The sequence below is a fragment of the Artemia sp. Qi Xiang Cuo genome, chromosome 3, assembly GCF_049724085.1.
Source record: "Artemia sp. Qi Xiang Cuo chromosome 3, ASM4972408v1, whole genome shotgun sequence".
In the NCBI taxonomy this organism is placed as follows: domain Eukaryota; kingdom Metazoa; phylum Arthropoda; class Branchiopoda; order Anostraca; family Artemiidae; genus Artemia; species Artemia sp. Qi Xiang Cuo.
The window spans coordinates 42,158,114-42,177,864 of NC_142796.1; the positions used below are offsets into that span (position 1 = coordinate 42,158,114).

At 35.3% G+C, this 19,751-nt stretch overlaps 1 protein-coding gene across 1 annotated transcript in view; it reads left to right on the forward strand.

Moving 5' to 3' along the window:
• LOC148954110 (large ribosomal subunit protein bL19m-like) overlaps window positions 1-19,519 on the forward strand; it is a 52,644-nt gene extending 33,125 nt beyond the window's left edge. Inside the window, exons 2-6 of the mRNA XM_089086155.1 lie at window positions 790-1,002; window positions 5,021-5,155; window positions 9,497-9,684; window positions 18,494-18,648; window positions 19,396-19,519. Coding sequence (XP_088942281.1) covers window positions 790-1,002; window positions 5,021-5,155; window positions 9,497-9,684; window positions 18,494-18,648; window positions 19,396-19,519 — 815 coding nt within the window. The remainder of the gene's footprint in view (window positions 1-789; window positions 1,003-5,020; window positions 5,156-9,496; window positions 9,685-18,493; window positions 18,649-19,395) is intronic.
• Window positions 19,520-19,751: the final 232 nt, after the last annotated feature.

Here is a 19,751-nt window from a genome sequence, read left to right on the forward strand (position 1 = left end):
AAATGAAAATAAATGGGACTTTAAAGCAAAGTAATTTTTGCTAATAACTGTCTATAAAAGTCTCCCCCCCCCCCTTTTTTTCAGATAGCAAAGCAGATATGAAGAATAGAATGCTGTTTTAAGTATTTACCTAATCAAACACGGTAACCCTTTTGTCTTTGCCTTGTTCTAAAGAAAACACTTTAATAACAATATTTTTACATTATGGTGTACACAAAAATTATATTGAACTGGTCCTATTGCTTGTTTCCATTTTAGTTCGCGTTTTTTTTCTATATTTATGTTTTATTTGAAAAAATGTAGTTATTCTGTTTTAATCTTTTGTGTGTTCCTGTGTTTAAATATTTGTGGTGTGTGTCATCTATTTCTGTGTTAGCAAAAATTTGCAAACATCAGCTTCAAAGATTGTTATATTTAAGAAAGGCTTTTTTGATGATATATTCAGTTAGGCAGTATAAAGTATAAGTGCTGGCTTTTTTTAACTTTAATTTGTTATTTCTGAAATTATTTGTCAAAGTGAAAAAGATATAGTGTGAGTTTAATATCAATAATATTTCAAATGAAATTGCGTGCAGAAGATGTAACAATCAGATTAAAAATTAACAAAATATAGGTTAAACTAGAAGTAACCAAGAAAATCCATGTAACACATTTTTTGCATATTATAAAACGAGAATGTTGTTATCATAATATTTGATTCACAAGGGGACAAAGTCAAGAGTGTTACCAGAAGTTTTAATAAGGAACCTGTTCCTGCATTATTAGTCTAACTTTGCAAATTTCTTACAGGAAAGTATTCAACATCTGTATTTCCAAAAGCTGAAACAACTAAATATAATCAGCCAACTAAAGAAAGAACGAGTCTCCCAGATTACAGATTTGTTTACCCTGAGTTCTTGCCAGATCCCAATCCAGCATTTAGAAATAAGCTAAGAGAAAAATTGGAGAGACTAGACATGCTTAGGAGAAGATCAAATATTAGTATTCCTGAATTTTATGTTGGTAAAAATATTCTGAATTCTATTTCTCTGGGCATGCTTAGGACATTGTATTTAAGTATGTTTGTACTTTAATATATATGCGTGTCGTACTTGCACAATATCTGCACATGCTTAGGGTAGTATCAAACTTTAGCATCCATGAATTTTATTTTGGTAACATTCCTAAATTTCTTTTCTATGGACATGCTTGGGATGTTGCATTTAAGTATATTTGTACAGTACTTAAGTGTACTTGTGCTCTGTACTTATGAAAGGCATGGTTGAGAGAGAAGTTCAACCATTAGTGCTCCTGAATTTTATTTTACCTTAGATTACCTTAAATTGCTTATCCAGCAAGATTAGGTGGCGTTGAACCTCCTCTAGAAATATTTTTACTATTCTTCAATTTTTTTTTGTACGGACATATGGAGCCACATACAGGGCCCCCCAAAAAGGGGGACGACAAGGTGGGAAAATACCAAGGCCTAGTTCTCATGGCGGCCTGGGCGAGAACATATCTTTTTTTCTTTCTTTTTTTTTATCTTGTCAGGTTCATAGGCTTACATTTTCCAAACCTGCTTTTTATTTTTTTTTTTTTTTGCCTGATAAACTAATAAGAATTTAATTAAAACTGCACAAAACGAAACCAGACCCAGGCTAAGATTAGTACTTGTCTCCCTGAATCGGTCACAGGGTCTGTAAAATCCAACAGTTAGTTTTGTTTTGATAAAGTACAACAATATTAGATTTTTTGAATAATCAACATAGCTACTAATAATATCGAGTACGCAAGCAAGAGGAGGCCCTTGGATTCGTTCCCCCTCCCCTTCCAAACAAAATCTGGTGATTCTTGTGCTTTTTCTATTGCCCCTTGTATTTTTCTATCTAATTTCCTATTTTTAGTTATAATCAAAGTGTTGGGTTCTCATCTGAAAAACTCCTGCATACATGTCTGCTTATGTATGCACATGTCCCTCTAAATATAAAGATTACTATTAGTTTTCTCCTTGATTTCTATGATTTTTAGCTGTTATGTTTACCCCCTCCCTCCAAAGGGGAGTACTCTAGAATTAATAGCCTTCATACATATGTGTCTGCAACAGATAAGAGTTAAAATACATGTTTACTATTAGCTACATCCTCGAAACTTGGCGCAGTAAAGTGTTTTATGCTGCAAATATAATGTAAGAAATCGAACATCAACTTATTATTGTACCAAATCTGTGATGTCTTGAACTTCAGATGTGCAGCATAACATACTTCTGGATAGATGCCTTCTAATTGAGTATCAGAATCATTTCATCTACATAAGCTGTCACAGTCAAGAATAAATTCTGACTAAATGGTGTTCGCACTTACACTTTAACAATTAAGAAAACACTGGTTTGCCATTTATAAAAAAAAATGACCTATGATATGACACAAATAAATCTGAAAAGTGTTTCGTTTGAATGGAGGGGGGTCTGAATCTTGGATTTACTTTCATCCTCATGAGTAATGGCAGTATGTTTTAGTTTATCGGTGCTGGTTGGAAATCAGCCAAAGTTGCAAATCAAGCTAAAGTGACGCTCTTGAAGGGACGGTGATTGTAAGGTGTTACATATTCTTGTATTATATATTATGTGTTTTACATGTTATGCATACCATTTATGTATTACATATTATATACATAATATTTCATGTTTGGTATATATATTAATTCGGTATACATTGTTTACTTTGATTTCTTTTAACTGGAGACTGTCAGAAATCATCTGCTTTGATATTTCTAATTAAATCAGCTTTTCATCCTAGTGAAATATAGCTGAAATTTTATCTATCTTCTCGTAGTTGGTTGGTAATTCAAGACTAGCGGTCCTATAAATTATGAAATTTTCTAAATATTCACTAGTATTTTCCTTTTTCATCAAATAAGTTTTTGTATTGATTAAGTAGACAGTATAGCATTTTTAAACTCACTGCCCTCCTCCTCCCTCTCTTGCAAAAAGGTTGGTACGCATCCAGAGAGCCTTTGGGCCATAGTGTCCTCTAAAAATGTGGTGGACAATATCTTACATTCTACACAACTGAGACGTTTGTTTCAGTTTTTTTGTGCTATGCTTATTTTAAAGTCATGGATTTTAAAAGGTTGTGGGGCTTTTGTTTGGTTAGGATTTTTTTTTCCTTTTTTTTTTTTTTGTTTGTGATAATATCCTGCCTTGTATGCAGTTGGAATTTATTTGTATATTGATCAGTTTATTTTGGTTTTCAATGAAGGAAAGTTGCCATGTGAAACCAAAGCGATTGGTTGGCTTCAATTTGTTATCTAAGGCTCGAAAGCTAATATGTGCCATTTTAAGTTAGTTGAATTAAGTTTGTGAGCCTGTGCAACTCCCTACTTGACTTATTTTTATCTGATTCTTCTATTTATTCTTTCTCTTCTATTTATTTCGTTTTCTTGTGTTTTTTTTTATCTAAGTCTATTTTCTCTTAATTGCCTTTTTATAGAAAAATGAAAGATTAAGACAAGATTTATTTATCTAAACAGAAGACAAATAGAGCTGATTCCCTTAAAGGCTCCATAGGCTATAAAGGGGGAGGGGGATTCAAAGTTAATGGGAAGAGAGAGTGATGGGATTTCATAAAAATATATATTCAACAGTTTAATCTGATAAGGTGATAGTTTATACTGCTCACATTGAAAACCTAGAATACTCCAATATATCCGAGCCTAAGACAGAAAAATTGAATATGGATTCAAGATATTTTACAATTTTCTTCTAAATTGGGTAAAAGATTTAAAATATTATGTGTTTGGTCCAAGGCCTAGGACTGATAAAAACAAATTAATTAGCTCCTGGAAAAGCTATTTTCCTGAAAAAAAAGACACATGCAAGGACATTTTTAGTCCCTGAGTTTTGTAGGTTATGAACAGGCATTTGATTCAGCTGATAGTAAAGCTTTAGTCTAGGACATATCCTTGTATGGTATTCCAAATAAGTACATTAAGGTAATTGGTGCTATGTACGAAAATAGCATTGCTGCGATTGAGGTAGGAATTAAGGTTGGTATTTGATTCGTTGTCGAATCGGGAAATAAGCATAAGCAAGGTTGGGCTTTATTCCTTTGGGCTTTATCCCTGGATTATTTTGATGTATTTTGTCCTGAGCAGCACAGCAAAGGCTATGGGAGAACTTGGTATCCAATGAGAAGGTTAAACTTCAATTATGCAGCTAATTTGGGTGTCAAAGGTAAAATATAAGCAAAATTAATGAATGTTTGGAGGTTTTGAGTGTTCAAGATATGCGAATAGGTTCAAAAGCTGTTGTTTGAAAGACTGGGTTGTTTAGACTAGGAATAAAAAAGGATGAAGAGTAGATTATGGATAACAAGACAATTAGTGAAGGGGATAGTTTCATTTACTTGAGTTGCACTATCAGTAAATATGGTGTATATATTGAAGGTGAGAAATCAGAATAGCCGAGGAGCAGGGTGTTTGGTTGTTTGTTGCTTTTTTTGTAGTCGAAAAAAATTTAGAAATATAGGAAGACAAGTGTCGTAACTGATAATAGAATATTGAAATCCAAGATAATAACAGTGGTTATATCTGAAGGACGGGGAATTTGAAAATTTGAAGAAGATATGCTGGATGTTTTGTAGGGAATTCTCTAAGGATATTTTCTTGTATCTGTTCGATTAACTGTATAAAAGACAATAAACTGAATGAAAAATCTGGTTTGATGCCGCATTCTGAGGGTTTAAAGACTGAAAAGTTTAGATGATTAGACCATGTTTTACAGATGACGGGTGATTGATTACGAAAAAGTGAACTTTTTGGCCATCCCTCTGAGACAGGGCTAATGGTTAATAGTGATGCAGTAGAGGATTAAATTTTTCACTCAAAATCAATAAACCCATACTCCTGCTGCCATATTTTCAGACAATTCTTCTGAAATAGGCCAGTAAAGATTAATAGCAACTTTTCTATATATATATATATATATATATATATATATATATATATATATATATATATATATACGTATGTTTCTTGTATTTAGGTAGTATACTGGCAATTACTGTGGCAGATCCTAATTCACCATCAAAGAATAACCGATTTGTTGGAATTTGTATTGACAGAATTGGCTGTGGACTACGAACGAGCTGTATTTTAAGGAATATGGTCGATGGTCATGGTAAGTTTGATCCTTTACGTCGTATTGGTTTCTTCAATTATAGCGATGATCTCTAGTTTGTATTTTCAGAATGGAGAGGGAATGTATTCTTAACACTCGTTTGGAAATGTTAATGCTTGTTATTCCATGTATACACAGAAGGGGTACATATATTTAAGCCTAGGAAGACAGTTGGTCCTAAAGTTATTTTTTGAAGCATCAAATTTCTCTTGAGAAAATGTTCAAATATCCTTCATGTAAAATTTGTGGAGTATTTTTACAATCTATGTAGTTTAGATTTTAAGATTTAAGATTCATTGTAGTTAAGGTCTGTGTTCCTTTGTTAAGGAGGATGAGTTTTTTGTTTCCATAATTGCCAGAGAAACACTGGAGGGAGGAATTCCTTCTAAATATTTTCCGGAGTACCGTTCTATTTCTTATAATTCCCCTTTACCCCTTCGGTAATATATAATTATGTAGTTATCCTGTCATCTAGGGTTGGACCTGTGTTAACCCATGATAATATGCTGTTTGTGATGCAAATTCCATGTAGTTGCTGATACTTCATTTTAATAATTAAAACTTCCAGCTTCTGAGGGAGGATCATGACTCCCTGGTATCGTTTTTGACATTCTATCTATCTTTACCCCTTGAATAGAAGGGCCAAAAAATTTGTGTGAGCTACAAGATCTAGTAGTATATTAAGTAAATTGCAATACACTATTTTCCACTTACTATCAAATAATCCCCTTGTCTTGTCTGAGAAAAAGTAATGGGAAGTTCAGAAAATGAGAATGGGCCTTCCAGGAAGGATATTTTCTCTTTATATACAGAAGAGTGCGGAAATTGGCCCAAAAAAGGTCCTCCTGGTGGCTTTAACCTAATTTACAGGAACATTTAAGCATTTACTTCTTGACGAATACGAAAACTAAATGCAATCCACTGTCAGAATCTGCTTTCCATGGAAGAAAAAAAAAACATTTTAACAATAAACTGAATTTGGTTGTCCATCTAGACCCAATAATATTTGACAACTTTCCTGTAACCTTTACAAACCGAAGTCTTCCATCTTTCTGCTCAGAAATATAAGCAGCCATCAGAAAAAAAACAAAAAACATAGTTACTGGCCCTGGTAGAATCCAGCCAAAAATCCTGAAAATAAACTGTGAACTCTTTGTAGACTTACCACAAAATCGCCACTGCTGATTGAGAAAAGTGTCATTTTCCCTCTCCCTGGCGTGAGAGCCATGATGGTCCCTACTGCCCAATAAATCTTACCAGACACGCCACAAAATTTCTCACAAGAATCATGCTCGAGCCGATATGAGCCATTTCTTCAATGGTCATTTAGGAATACCAAGCCGCCTTCGAACTTAAACAATCGGCAATTAATTAGATATTCACTGTCCACCAGATCATGGAAAAGTATGGTGAACTAGCCGCTGTATCTGCCACCTTTTCATAGAGTTAAACAAGCTTTTGATATCGCCTAGAGAGAAGGTCTTTGGCACATCATTCTTCACTTTGAAATCTCATTCAACTTTTTCTCTTTCATTAAAGACATGTATAAAAAAGTTCAGCAGGCGCTCCATGACTAGAGAAGTACTTACCTGAAGTCTCGGACCCTCAACTAGTGTTTGCCTACTGTCACCAGAGCTGTTCAATCTCTACCCAAATGGTATCCTTTCACTCACGGACAACCTTCCCGTTGCCTAGATTGGAGGTTGGAGGTGTGCCTCAGCTCACGGAAGAGACGCCAAGGAGGGCATCGAAAAAACTGGTGGAACCCGACTAGATCAGATCTTGAACCTATCGGGGAGTTCAAAAAGTTTTAAAACAAATGGAAAACCATTGGCTTCAACTTGCAGAGCAGCTGGCAGCAGACCACACTTCATAGTCCTGACAATTCTCGAAGATCCTCGATGCTGGGCTTGATTCTTGCCACAAGTACAAAGTACGAGTAAAAGGAGCATTGATAGATACTCTAGCATATGCCGATGTTGTTGACCTAATTGCCAAGTTCCTTTAATACCTCATAAATGAAAGCCAGTTACTGCTCACGCAAGTCCTATTCACAGCTAAATCTCAGCCCTAGGCTTATCGGGGATGTCATTGAGTGGGTAGAAGATTTCACCTTCCTCTGGTTATAACCAATCCATTCTTCAAGGGACGCTAGTCACTTACGAATTTCGGTTGTAGAGGCTTGATACACATCTGGAGGTAACTGCTCTTGGTAACTGCTCTTGAGTTTCTTACAGTAACTGCTCTTGAGATGAGACTTTTTTAACCCTTCATTATTCCTATCACCATCTATGACTGTGAGTCATGGGCGCTTAAAACAGGCGGTCGATGTCGCTTAGTTCCCTTTGAAACGAAATCCCTACGACACATCGCTGATATCACCTACCACGATAGAGTCTTCAACTCTAAACTTCTGCACAATTTGAAAGCAAATATGCAATACTGGATAAAACAAAACCGCAACATCTTAGATGGCTGGGCCCCATACAACAAATGAATGGCAGTTGTCTCCCGGAGTTAGCCTTCGATGAGCAAATTCACGGTTCTGGTCTCAGAGGCTCCCCGCCAAAGAGGTGGAAAGAAATATTTTTATCCTACGGCCTCCTGTATCTCCTTTACCTAGCTGAAATAAGAAGCTTCGACATGAAGTACATGAATGAACTAGTGAAAGTTATGTCAGGGTATCATTTTGATATTTATTTTACATTTGAAATCATTATAAGTAGAAACACTTGAACTAAGTTAGCTATTTTGCTGAAGTGATATTTTGGCAAAAAGGATCCGAATGATGCAAATTCTAAAGGTATCTTTTATCAAGATACAAAATAAAGTATATTTGAAATTCCAGTGGGGTGAGAGGGCTGTCCAGTTTTAAAAACGAAGGTAGAAAAAAAAGCTTCAGCTGAAATGATTGATTATTTAAGATCCCAATTTTGCTGAATCCATTCCAGGACTTCAAGGGGGCTACAAAAAGAATTCATTATTTTATTGCGTGTGGATAGTTCCTTTTTAAGTTCATCAGGTATCATAACATCGATGCAAATCGCCATGTATCCACATTTGAAAAAAAAATTCTACGAGAGATTTTGAACATACGCGTGTCACAATTTGTACCTGGAAGAACAATATGAATTTTCGTATTAAAAAGTAAAAAACAACAATACTCCTTAAAGAAAATAGCAGTTATATCTTTATTAACATCCTATAAAGTGTTCATACTTTCAGGAGTCTCATTTTAACTCTTTGCCTTTCCATCTTTATGCTTGTACAAAAAAAGACTTGAGTGGCTGTGCCTTCATATATATCAATTCTATTGTTGTCTTACTGAACTATTTTTCATTCGTACCTCAAGTGTAGTAAAAATTCCATGTATGTGAATGAATCATTAGCTTTCGTTATTTTATTGATTTTAATAGATCTTTGCCTTTACTATTATGTTTACCATGTTACAATGTTTGCTACAAAGATTTGAATTTAATATTAATCGTGCTTTACCGAAAGTCTCTAAGCAGGAACACACCTTGCTCTGTTCACATTAATTAAGGAACGGGATTGAAATGTCTTCTTCAAGAGGTTATTTCATCTAAGCCATCTGCTGATTTTTGTCAAGCAAACGTTTGCCAGTTGCATAAAACTTTAGGTCTATACTAGGTAAAGAACTAGCGACGGACTGCGCAATAGTGGTGCCCACCCAATCCAGCTACTAAAATGAGAGAGAAGGGGAAAAGGGAAATCATCATCCACTAGTAGTATCCTGACCATCTTATATTGTAGGTTAGATGAAAGAGTAAGGAAAACTAATGAAAACGGGTAATATCTCAGACCTATTCAGAGATTTACCTATAGCTTTTCTAGATTTTCATTGATGGAATTTCACTGCACAGTCATAATTTACCAAATTTTCTGTCGGCACATGCTCCGGGTAGAGAAGGCTGGGGGATTTTATAATCCAAGTGTGTGGACTAGACTCTAAATAAACACATTTTTAAGAAGGTATGTACGCAGATGGGAAGAGATACATATGAGTAACCTTCGGAGTTTTGTGAAGTATCCCATCTGACTGTATATTTTCCATAAAATTTGTCTTTGTTTTTGTCAAGTAAGCAACCCTATATAATATGAGATTTATCGCCTATTTTTTATTATTAATGAAGTTATTTTGTTTATATTTATTTTATTCCTTCTCCCCCCCCCTCCCAGTAGAAGAATCAAGTACATACCGGTTGGGAAGCATGAAAATGTGATTTTGACAATTTGAATTCACAACTAAGAATTTTAAGGTGCAAAGCCATCAACCTTTTTCTTGTACTAACTATTTTACAATATGTATTGTTCTTATAGGTGTTGAAATCAAATACGAACTATATAATCCGTTACTAAAACGTATCGAAGTCCTAAGGCTTGAGAAACGGCTTGACAGTACGTTATATTATCTAAGAGACGCACTTCCACAATATTCTACATTTTCTTTTGATATGGAACCAGAACCAAGGATAGAGGGGGCACCTATTCCTATCAACCCTCAACAGGTTAGTACTCGTGTTATTCTAATGTATGTATATATTTTCTTTTTTTATGTTTCTTCCTCTCTTTCTTTCTTTGTCTCTCTTTCTCTCTCTCTCTCTCTCTCTCTCTCTCTCTCTCTCTCTCTCTCTCTCTCTCTCTCTCTCTCTCTCTCTCGCTCTCTCTCTCTCGCTCTCTCTCTCTCTTTCTTAAATATATCTTTTTAGAAAATGGCTATTTATTACAGATGGTTTTGGTCAGAGAATAACGCGATCCATCTACCTTGTCAGTTACAATGGGTGCTGGGAACAGCTCCATGATAAATGGGTCTCTTGGTACTCCTTGGTTCCAACCCACAAGTTTTAGGATGTATGTAGGCTCTTTCTGTTTCACTCATTCCAGCAGGAATCTTTTTGGAAATTTGGTCAGAAAGAGAGTAATTCATTTATACAGGTGTACACATCTTAGGAGGTTTTTTTTCTTGAAGTGTCTCCCCCTTGATCTGTCCATATACTTGTAGAATACATAGTTGCCGTTCCGAAATACCTCGCAAGTTAGAAAATGGTGTTTCGCTGGAATATGCATTATATGCAATTATACAAAAAATCTAGAGATGGGGTGCTTCGAAAATGAAAAGACCAGATTAAAAGGTAAAAGTGATGGAAAGTTTAAGAAATGTGGATAATAAACTTTTTTCCAGGAACTATAGAATAAAAATGATAGAGATAGGGCATCTTAGAAAGAAGTTTAGAGAAGTTTAGTTTAGTTCCCTCTTTACACCCTCCCAGGAAGTTCCCATTTTGTTTAAATCTTTCTTTATGACATTCTCCTATCCCCAACCGCAGACGACCTATTTTATGTTTATCCCTAGACAGTTGGCCGAAAAGGACAATCTTTGGCAATCTGTCATCCTTCATACACAGAACTTGCCGTAGCCATCTCAACCTTTTTCTCATTATATCCTTAGAAAGCAGAATAGAACCACACTTTTCGTATAGCTTACTGTTCGAAATACGGCCAGTCAGTCAGGTACCCAATACAATCCGTTGGCAATTTTTCTGGAATACATCTAGCAAATTGTCATCCGCTTTTCGGAGCGCCCATGCTTCCGAGCCATATTTGACTACTTTCTTCATTGTAGCTTCCTAACTTCTAATCTTAGTTTGTGGACTTATTTTGCTATTCTTCCAAACTCTTTTTAACTGTAAAAAAACACCCTGATCCTTGGGTATTTTACGTTTAGCATCTTCACTGCTCCCACCGTCTTTGCCAATAATACTACCTAAGTTAGTAAAGGTACCCACTTAATTCGTCTTTTCGTTACCCAATGTCACCTTTTCATCTTCACTTATTCCTAGCCTTAGCTACTTAGTCTTCTTAACATTAACTTTTAAACCTGTTCTAGCACCCTGAAATCGGGAAACCTCTAAACGTGCATTCATTTCGCTCAAATATTCATCTAAGATTCTTAAATCATCTGCATAAACCAAGTCCAGGAGTTTTTTCTCTCCATTTGAGTCCGTATTTTCCGATTGTCTTTCCTCTGCTCCTTAAGACAAAGTACATCAAGATGATCCATATAAAGGGCGGTAGAACACAACCCTGCTGAACTCCTGATTTAATACGAAACCAGTTGCTAACCTCATTTCGTACCTTAACCACAGCAGTGTTATTCTCGTACATAGCACTAATCACTTTAATGTGTTTGTCTGGTATACCTTACAAGGATAAGATCTTTGCTAAAAACTTCTATCAATAGAATCGAACACTTGCTCATAATCACTAAAACTGAGACCAAAGGTGTTTGATAACTCAGGCACTTCTTCATTATTAACCCAAGAGTAAGAACTTGGTCGACACATCCTCTACCTTTTCCAAAACCGCACTGTTCTTCTCGTATAACTTTGTCTACAGCATCTCTCAGTCTAAAAGTAGCATATTACTAAGTAATTTGCTACCTACAGAGACCAGACTAATGCCTCAATAATTACCACATTCATTCTTATCACCTTTCTTATACAGTGGTTTAATTAAAGTTTTCCTAAAATCGTTAGGTACTTCCCTTTTTTCAAAAATCACATATTCACAACTTCAGTAACGTATTTCTAACCTCAGAGCCACCATATTTAAGAAACTCATTTACCACACTCTCAGCATCTGGAGCCTTATTATTTTTTAATCCTTTTAGTACTGTCGCTAATTCTTCCTCACAAAACAAAACTTAGTTCACATCCAATGTATCACAAACTTTTTCATTTTCCTCCATATCATTTCTTGCAACTGTATATTGGTTTAGCACAGTCTCAAAATGTTCTGCCCAGCTCTCTTTAACTCTTTCCTTATCACTAATTGTGGCCCCATTCCTATCTTTAACTGGGACAAGTCCGGAGTGACTACTCCCTCTCAATTTATTGACATGCCAGTACAATATTTTACTTTTATGCTGTCTCGGTGCATCTTCCAGTTCTTCGGCAATTTTATCTATGGCCTCCACTTCACACCTCCTTAGCTCATATTTTAATGTTTTTTCCACTTTCTTTACATTCCTTTTGTTTTCATATGATCTATCACTCAGATACTTCTTGTACAAGTCCTTTCTTCTGTCCATTAAACATAAAGCTTTTTCACTAATATTCCTAGCTGCACTCCTAACTTTCTTCCCTAAGACACTATCAGCAATTTCACAAGTTGTTTTCCTAAAATTATTCCATCCATCTTCCACATTATCAAAATTTAACTGTCGGGTTTAGTATCTAACTGCTCCTGGTAAGTTTCTCTCAAATTCTTATCTTGGAGTCTACCAACATCATAACTTCCCGGGAGGTAGTTACCCTTCCGAAATTTCTGCTTTAAATTAACCCTAGACACTACTAGATGATGATCTTTACTTTTAACATCAATAAAAGCACTCCTATATGTCCTAGTATATTCTTTTGATCCTGCCAGTCTTTGGTTTACAGTAATATAATCAATAAAGTTTGCTGTCTCACCATCACGTGAATACCATGTTAACTTATGAGCCATTGTATGACCAAACACCGTATTAATTATACCTAGATTGTTATACCTAGATTGTTATACCTACAAAATTGCAGCAGTATGTAGCCATTACTGTTTTCTTTTCCTACACCAAATTTACCTAGGCTAGGATACCGTTTATCCCTATTTCTACCTTCCTGGGACCCTGTCTATTTGCTCCTATAACTGTAATTAAAATTCAACTGAGTCACTAGTATCTCCGTCAGTCGGTTCAATAGGAGCATATACTACTATAACTGATACCCTGAACTTTTAGTCATAAAATGAGCGATTACTATTCTATTATTAATACCTTCCCAGTCTAAACAAGACTTAGCAGCTTCCTTATTCATCATGAGCCAAGCCCAGAAGAATTATCCATTAATCAGAATCCCGTGCGAATGCTGTGTCGTTAACTAGGGTATAAATTTCCTCGAGTGGTGCCACTCTTCAAGTGAGGATAAAGTTGACCGCAAGGTCCCCTGGTCCTGCAGGTACCTGGAAAGGGTCGAGACTGCCCTTTGCAGAGGCCGTTGTCCATAAATCTGGATCTTATGCTCTGCCGCAGTTATCCTCCAATAGAGGATCCTCCCGCAATGGTGTTCTGCGTCATCATACAATTTAACCCATTACTGGGAGAAGGTTTGTAACACACAAGGCGTGTGCACACATCGGTGGGCCCGGTTGTGTACATTTGAGGGCCCATCCTCCACCTGTATTTATGGCCCCGGGTGAGGGTACCCCAGGAACAAGGTCCCCCCTTGATCCGTGGCTCCTATGGAGGTACTCGTAAATCATAAATATATAGATATATGTATATATATATATATATATATATATATATATATATATATATATATATATATATATATATATATATATATATATATATATATATATATATATATATATATATATATATATATATATATATATATATATATATATATATATATATATATATATATATATATATATATTCATACAAACATATACACGCATATAGTAACATTTGAAAACGTAACTGAAAAACTACAACTTTATCCTTCGAGCAATTTTTTTTTCTTTTTACTTTTTTCTTTTTTTCTGCAAAAGATCTGTACTGTTTACTATTTTTCTGTCAGCTGCACGCATTTATATTTGCATTTAAAAGGAAGGGGGTCAAAAACATATGCAGTACATCTTAATTTCCTTTTTCTTTATAGTGAATAGGAGATTATTTTGGATTAGACTTGCCCATAAATGCTCCTTATCACAATGCTACAATTGTCCTTTAAACAATTATGGTATTAACAAATCATTATAGTAACAAAATCAATACTCAAAAATGTTTCAGCAGAAAAATAAAGTTATTAAAAATATTTAGCAATGAAAAAAATTAACATAATAGATCTGGTTGCTTAGTATTTTTTACTGAGTAATATTCATTAACTGAAAAACATTATGTTGATCTAAATATAAAAGACGTGTCTGAGTAAACTGTAACTTTGATAAGTAACATGTTACTGAATTCATCAACTACGACCCAGCACTAAGCATTTTTTTTTGTCAATAAAACTAGTTTGGATTACCATAGCCAACTTAAGCACTGTTGACAAAGAGTGATGAGTCTTCAATATTTTCTCATTTCATGTCGTTTTTTTTTTCATCTAGAACAGATGGTGGTGGAAACTGGCTAGAGTTCATTGGATTGCATATTAATAGTTCTAACACACCTTTTAGGGCTAAAAACAATCAAAAGCCAACCTCACGCCCTTTCAACAACCCATCTGCCCCATATGGTATCTGATCAAAATTGCTTAACATTTAAATCAGAACAATTAGGGGGTATAAAAAAGTGCCTCCAGGGGCGAAAGGATACATATAGTCCCAGGGGCAATAATAAAATATAAGAAAAATAGTACCTTTAAAGTGAAGCTTAACATATTCTCATCAAAAGACTTATGATCAATAGAATGTGATGCCCTGAGGTGAAGCCCCACCCAGAGTAAATTTAATCTTTGAGCCCTTTCGGTCACTGACCCGAAGGTGGGTTTCTCGCCCCCTTTGGTCGAGACTATTGTCCTGAATTGAATGCTCATTTCACAAATAACGTTTGATTTTCTCCAAAGCTCGTAAATAACGATTTAACTGGTTATCGATAACAAATCTGAGGCTAATGTTGTAATAGAGAACCGCAAAGTCTATACTTATTGCGTAAATATTTCAGAAACAGTGTTTGATTTTCACAAAAGTTGGTATCTGAGGATTTCTGAAGGTGCCGATTACAAATCTGAGCTAATATACCAGTATAGATGTACAAAACCAAAACACATTCAGAAATACTGTTTGACTTTCAACAGAGTAGTTGTATAGTCTGTAGTCCAGTTGTTCCAAACCTATTGAAACTCAAGACAGGCACCTCAAAACATTATTGTGATTTCTGACCACTTACTAGTTTTCTTATTCAGTTATTTCACCTTTATAGTTATTTTTTATATTTATATAAACAATTCCTATCCATAAATTTATTATTTTCACTTCAATCGCATATACAAAATTATGAAATTTTAATTACAATCCAACATCTTAGTTCTTAAGCGAAGTAAGTTTCCAAAGAAGAAATCTCAAATATTACAATAATTAGCACAAGATAAAGGTATGAATATTAAAAAACAGACAGTAATTCAAAAAACATTATTTTTAAGGATTATTAAATGTATATTAAAAACAAATAGAAAATTCAAAAACATTTAAAAAGAATATCCCCAAGAAAAGCAAAGAGCAATTGAAACTTGAAACCAGCAAATACAAGCAAGCAGTAAGTCATGCTTAGAAGACAAACCGAAATTTATTTTAATGAATAAATCGACAAATATCAATACAAAAAAAATAATTAACCAAAATGAATATAAATTAAAAATTGGCAAAACTTAAAACGAAGGGTCTTTCAATAAATATAAGTTGAACTGATAACTTCCTAAAGGCTAAATGCTGAGATGTCACCCAACAGTTATGTAAGGTGATTTCTTGGTGTTTCGATTTTGAGCTAATTTTAATTTTTGTTTGTTTTAGGTTTCATTTATCCAATCATAATTTCTCCTTGTTGTTTTTTGACTTATTTTGTTACTATCTCTGTTCGTTTCAGATTTCACTATCTTCCTTCACTTTGATCTACAAAGCTTTTCTTAAACGTTTTCATTTATTCGAGTAATGGTAGAGATACAGATTCTCTAGTGTGCCCACTATTGAATATCTTAGCTCATAGAGAAAAAACGGTTATGTTGGTCACACGGGAACAACAAAGCTCATGTTTATGGGAGTCGCAGGTTTAGGTCTTGAGAATTGGGTATCATGTCGGTACTGACTACGAAGTGGAATCAAAACAGCAGAATTGGGAAAATGTCGATATCATCCCATTACTAGTGTTCAGAGCTGAATAAGGGACATCAGTTCCCAAAAACACCAGGACGAAATATGCTCATTCTAGTCAAAGGTACAAGAACACAGATGCACAACATATGGTAGCAGTTGCTCATATGTTTTGTATATGAAAATTTGGTGAAACTTAACTAAAGAATTTTTTAACTCGATTTCTCCTAGCTATGTCAAATGACTTAAACCAAAAAAAAGAAAAAAAGTAACCTGAAAATTCCATTCAAAGGATATCAATAAAAAAAAATCTTTCATGTTATGTTTGTATCTACAAAATACTCGTGCATATTACATAAAAAGCCAAATTTTATTTGATTGACCTTTAAATTAAATAATCCTTAAGCAAATTTTCTTCTTTTTTCTGTATTATTTGTATTTATGACAAATATAGTAGTTCAAAAATTATGTACCTGAACTTCAACCTCGTACTTGAACCCAACTAAGTAATACATTGGTAGTAAACAGCTATGCCGTATTCCCAGACTCAAAATCTGCACTATCACTCATAGCAAACCTGAACTCGACCTTTCCGAATACGCCTAGTGTCATGGGAACTTTGAGACACCAGAGCGGATGAAGCAGGGAAAGGATGATTCGTGCCACACCGTCCAGTGGAAGATCAAGCTTTATTCAAGACATCCTCTTTGTAAGAATATCTGGCCCCAATTGACCAGTTAAATAGCCCTTTTCACTAGCGAGGATAAAAGTAATTCCTGCTACAGAATCAGAGCTAATGCCAGAGTGTTTAACAAGCACACTCATGTGTCTCAAATACCTAACAGCAATGGTATGCCCCCTCAAGCACATACATGCCAGTTTTGACTGACTGGTAACGAAATCTCTAATCATCTGCTTTTCTTCTGCAAGCTTCCCACATGATCAAAACAGTAAAGATGGGACCTACAGTAAACCTTAAGAAGTAGGTAGCGTGTCCATACGTGCCAGAAGCCTGCTAAGTTTGGCAGTGACCAAACAAACAGAAGTAAAGCTGTATAGATTGATATTTATATTATTTTGGAAAATTGACCCCTTCGAGTCAGCTAGTGTGAAATAGTGAGTGAAAAATGAGCAAACAGAATGAGTTGGATGCTAAAAAGAGAAAGGCCTAAATGTTTCGTGCATCCCATGACTAAATATAACGAATTTAGCTCTTAACAAAAAGAAGACTCAAAACTTAAATTGGTAACAATTATTTGCGACTTCAATATGTCTAGTTGTTAATGGAGAAGAACATTTTTAACTTTGATGTAGTAGGTGGCAGGATATAATTATTGAGACGGATCCATCTGCAGTTTCAAGTAGTTCGACTTTTATTTTGCTAATTATACAATTATGAGATAATCAATTGTTGTTGTCCCTATTAGTCAAACCAAACCGTTCTTATCCATTTATCATCAGCCAAAGTTTCTAACTGTTCTTCCATTTGACTTTTGGATTCATTTACTTCTTTCACTTTTTCTCTATTTTTTTTTCTAGGATAAAATTGAAAACGTGTTGAAAGGCCTAAATTAGGGAAAGCGTACTTATCACTTCAAGCAGTGAATGCTACAGAATACTCATTGTAGATGCACATTGTATTCATCAGTAGACAAAAACAAAGAAATGAATATAAAGACGACAAACGGGTCTATGACCAGTAAATGAAAGCGAAGAGAAACAACAAAAATTCCAACGAATATTTCGCTCGTATATAACAATGTGTCTTCAGCTTAAAAAAAAACTAGAAGCTAAAACTAAAAAATATAACTTTAGATCTTTAGGTGTTTTATTGATCAGTAGATTTTTTCTTATGTTTCAGCCACGTCTGGTCGCAATTATAACTATCATATTATAATATATTTATAATATGATTTTGCTGGTAAGAACTTCTATGCTCAATTGATATCTTAGCCATGAATCCAATCATACCTCCTGACAGAACACATTAGGAATACCTTACCCTCTAAGAAGCTCTGCTGATTTTTTTTTTCAAATAAAAAAAAAATGCATGCGGAGATGGGGTTTAGGGTATCACTAGTTCTTTTCTACCGAGGCCTCCATCCCCCCCTCCTTGAGTATTTCCTGCCGTCTTCTAAAGCTATGAAAACAACAATCATTATTATTGTGCGTACATAACTGCATTTTCAACATAACCTTATGCACATGGATTGACCCAGAAATTTGTTGTGCAGGAGGTGTTTAGACCAAGAGCTCCCGGTTTAAGGGACTGAAGTTGCATAATGTTTGTCAATTCTAGTTACAAATTTACAATTTTCTTCTTCTTCTTTTAAGCGAATCCCCTTTCAAAATAGTAATCTATAATAATTTCTCAGTAACAGTCCAGATGAGCTGTATTGACGAGGAATTTGTATGAGTGGAGAAAAGTATATAATATGAAGTTATTTACGTAGTTATTTCACCTAGGTTGAATTGAAGCCTAGACCTTGGTATGCAAGATGGGAGCGAGCAAACCTTATGGGAGTAAAAGATGTCAACTCACATATCACTGAGAAAATGCTTATGCAGGCTGCTAGACATGAGAAACCTTGGGAAAAATTTGATCTTATGAAACAATACAGGTATGTAATTTTGATGTTGATTGGTTTTTTCCATATTTGAAAAATAGTACAAAACACCTTAGTGAATTAGGTTAGTGTTAGATAGTCCTCCAATGTGTGAACCTCTTGGATAGGAAGTGATAATTTCCATATCTTGTATAGTTTTAAATTTAATGTCAAAGCTTTTGATTGGCTCTTGAATTTGTACAGTCAGACTTTGTACCATCGGGGGTAAAAAGAAAAGGATAAAGAATAACTTGCTCCAGGGCCATTTCCGGTGCCTAGAGCGTCAAATCGATGTTTCAGTTGCTGGTTTTTTACAGGGACAAGCAAGCCTGTCGCCAAACCTTGCCGCTGCGGGGATCGATCCCTGCGCCTCGTATTGCCTAGCAGAGCACCAATACACTGTGCCACCACAGGGTATGCCATCAGGCCCTGGAGCTTTATTGTTCTCGAGACTGGGAATGACCTCTTTTACCTCACTTGGTAAACGCTGGGGACTATGTTTGAGCATGAAGTTCGTAACAGGGAAATCATTATCCCTGCAGAACTAAAATAGACGCTCGCCGGATGCGTTTTGTCTCCCAAAACCGAATCTGCCTGAAACATCACGCTCAAGCTGTGTTGCTTCTCTTATATTTTTATTGAGGTCACCCATAACTATAAAGAGAAAGTATTTTAGTAGAAAGTGTCAACTTGCCCATCCATCCTAGAGGAGTCGATTGCAAACACTTGTATGACTGTGATGTTTTGTATATTCGTTCGCAGACGAATCACCATTAGGCGCTCTGAAATTTACTTTTCGGCTATGAGTGCGTGCTTTTCTTGTCAGCAGATAGCCAACGCTTTGTCATTGTTTGCCATCGTGTCTTTCACGAGTATGAGAGTATGATGTCGCCCTCCTGTGCCAGCTTGTTATGTTTCTAAAAGGCCAATAAGGTCTCCTCTGTACCTCTCAAGTTCTTTGGACATTAGCTCAGTTTTCCAGGCCTTGCCAAAGTCTGTACGTTTAAGGTACCAATGTTGCACGGGGTTTTCTGGGTTAGAATAGGAATTTCTCTTGGTAAAGCACACTCATCGTCTATGGGATTCGTCATTAGCTGCTGAGATTACATATCATCGTC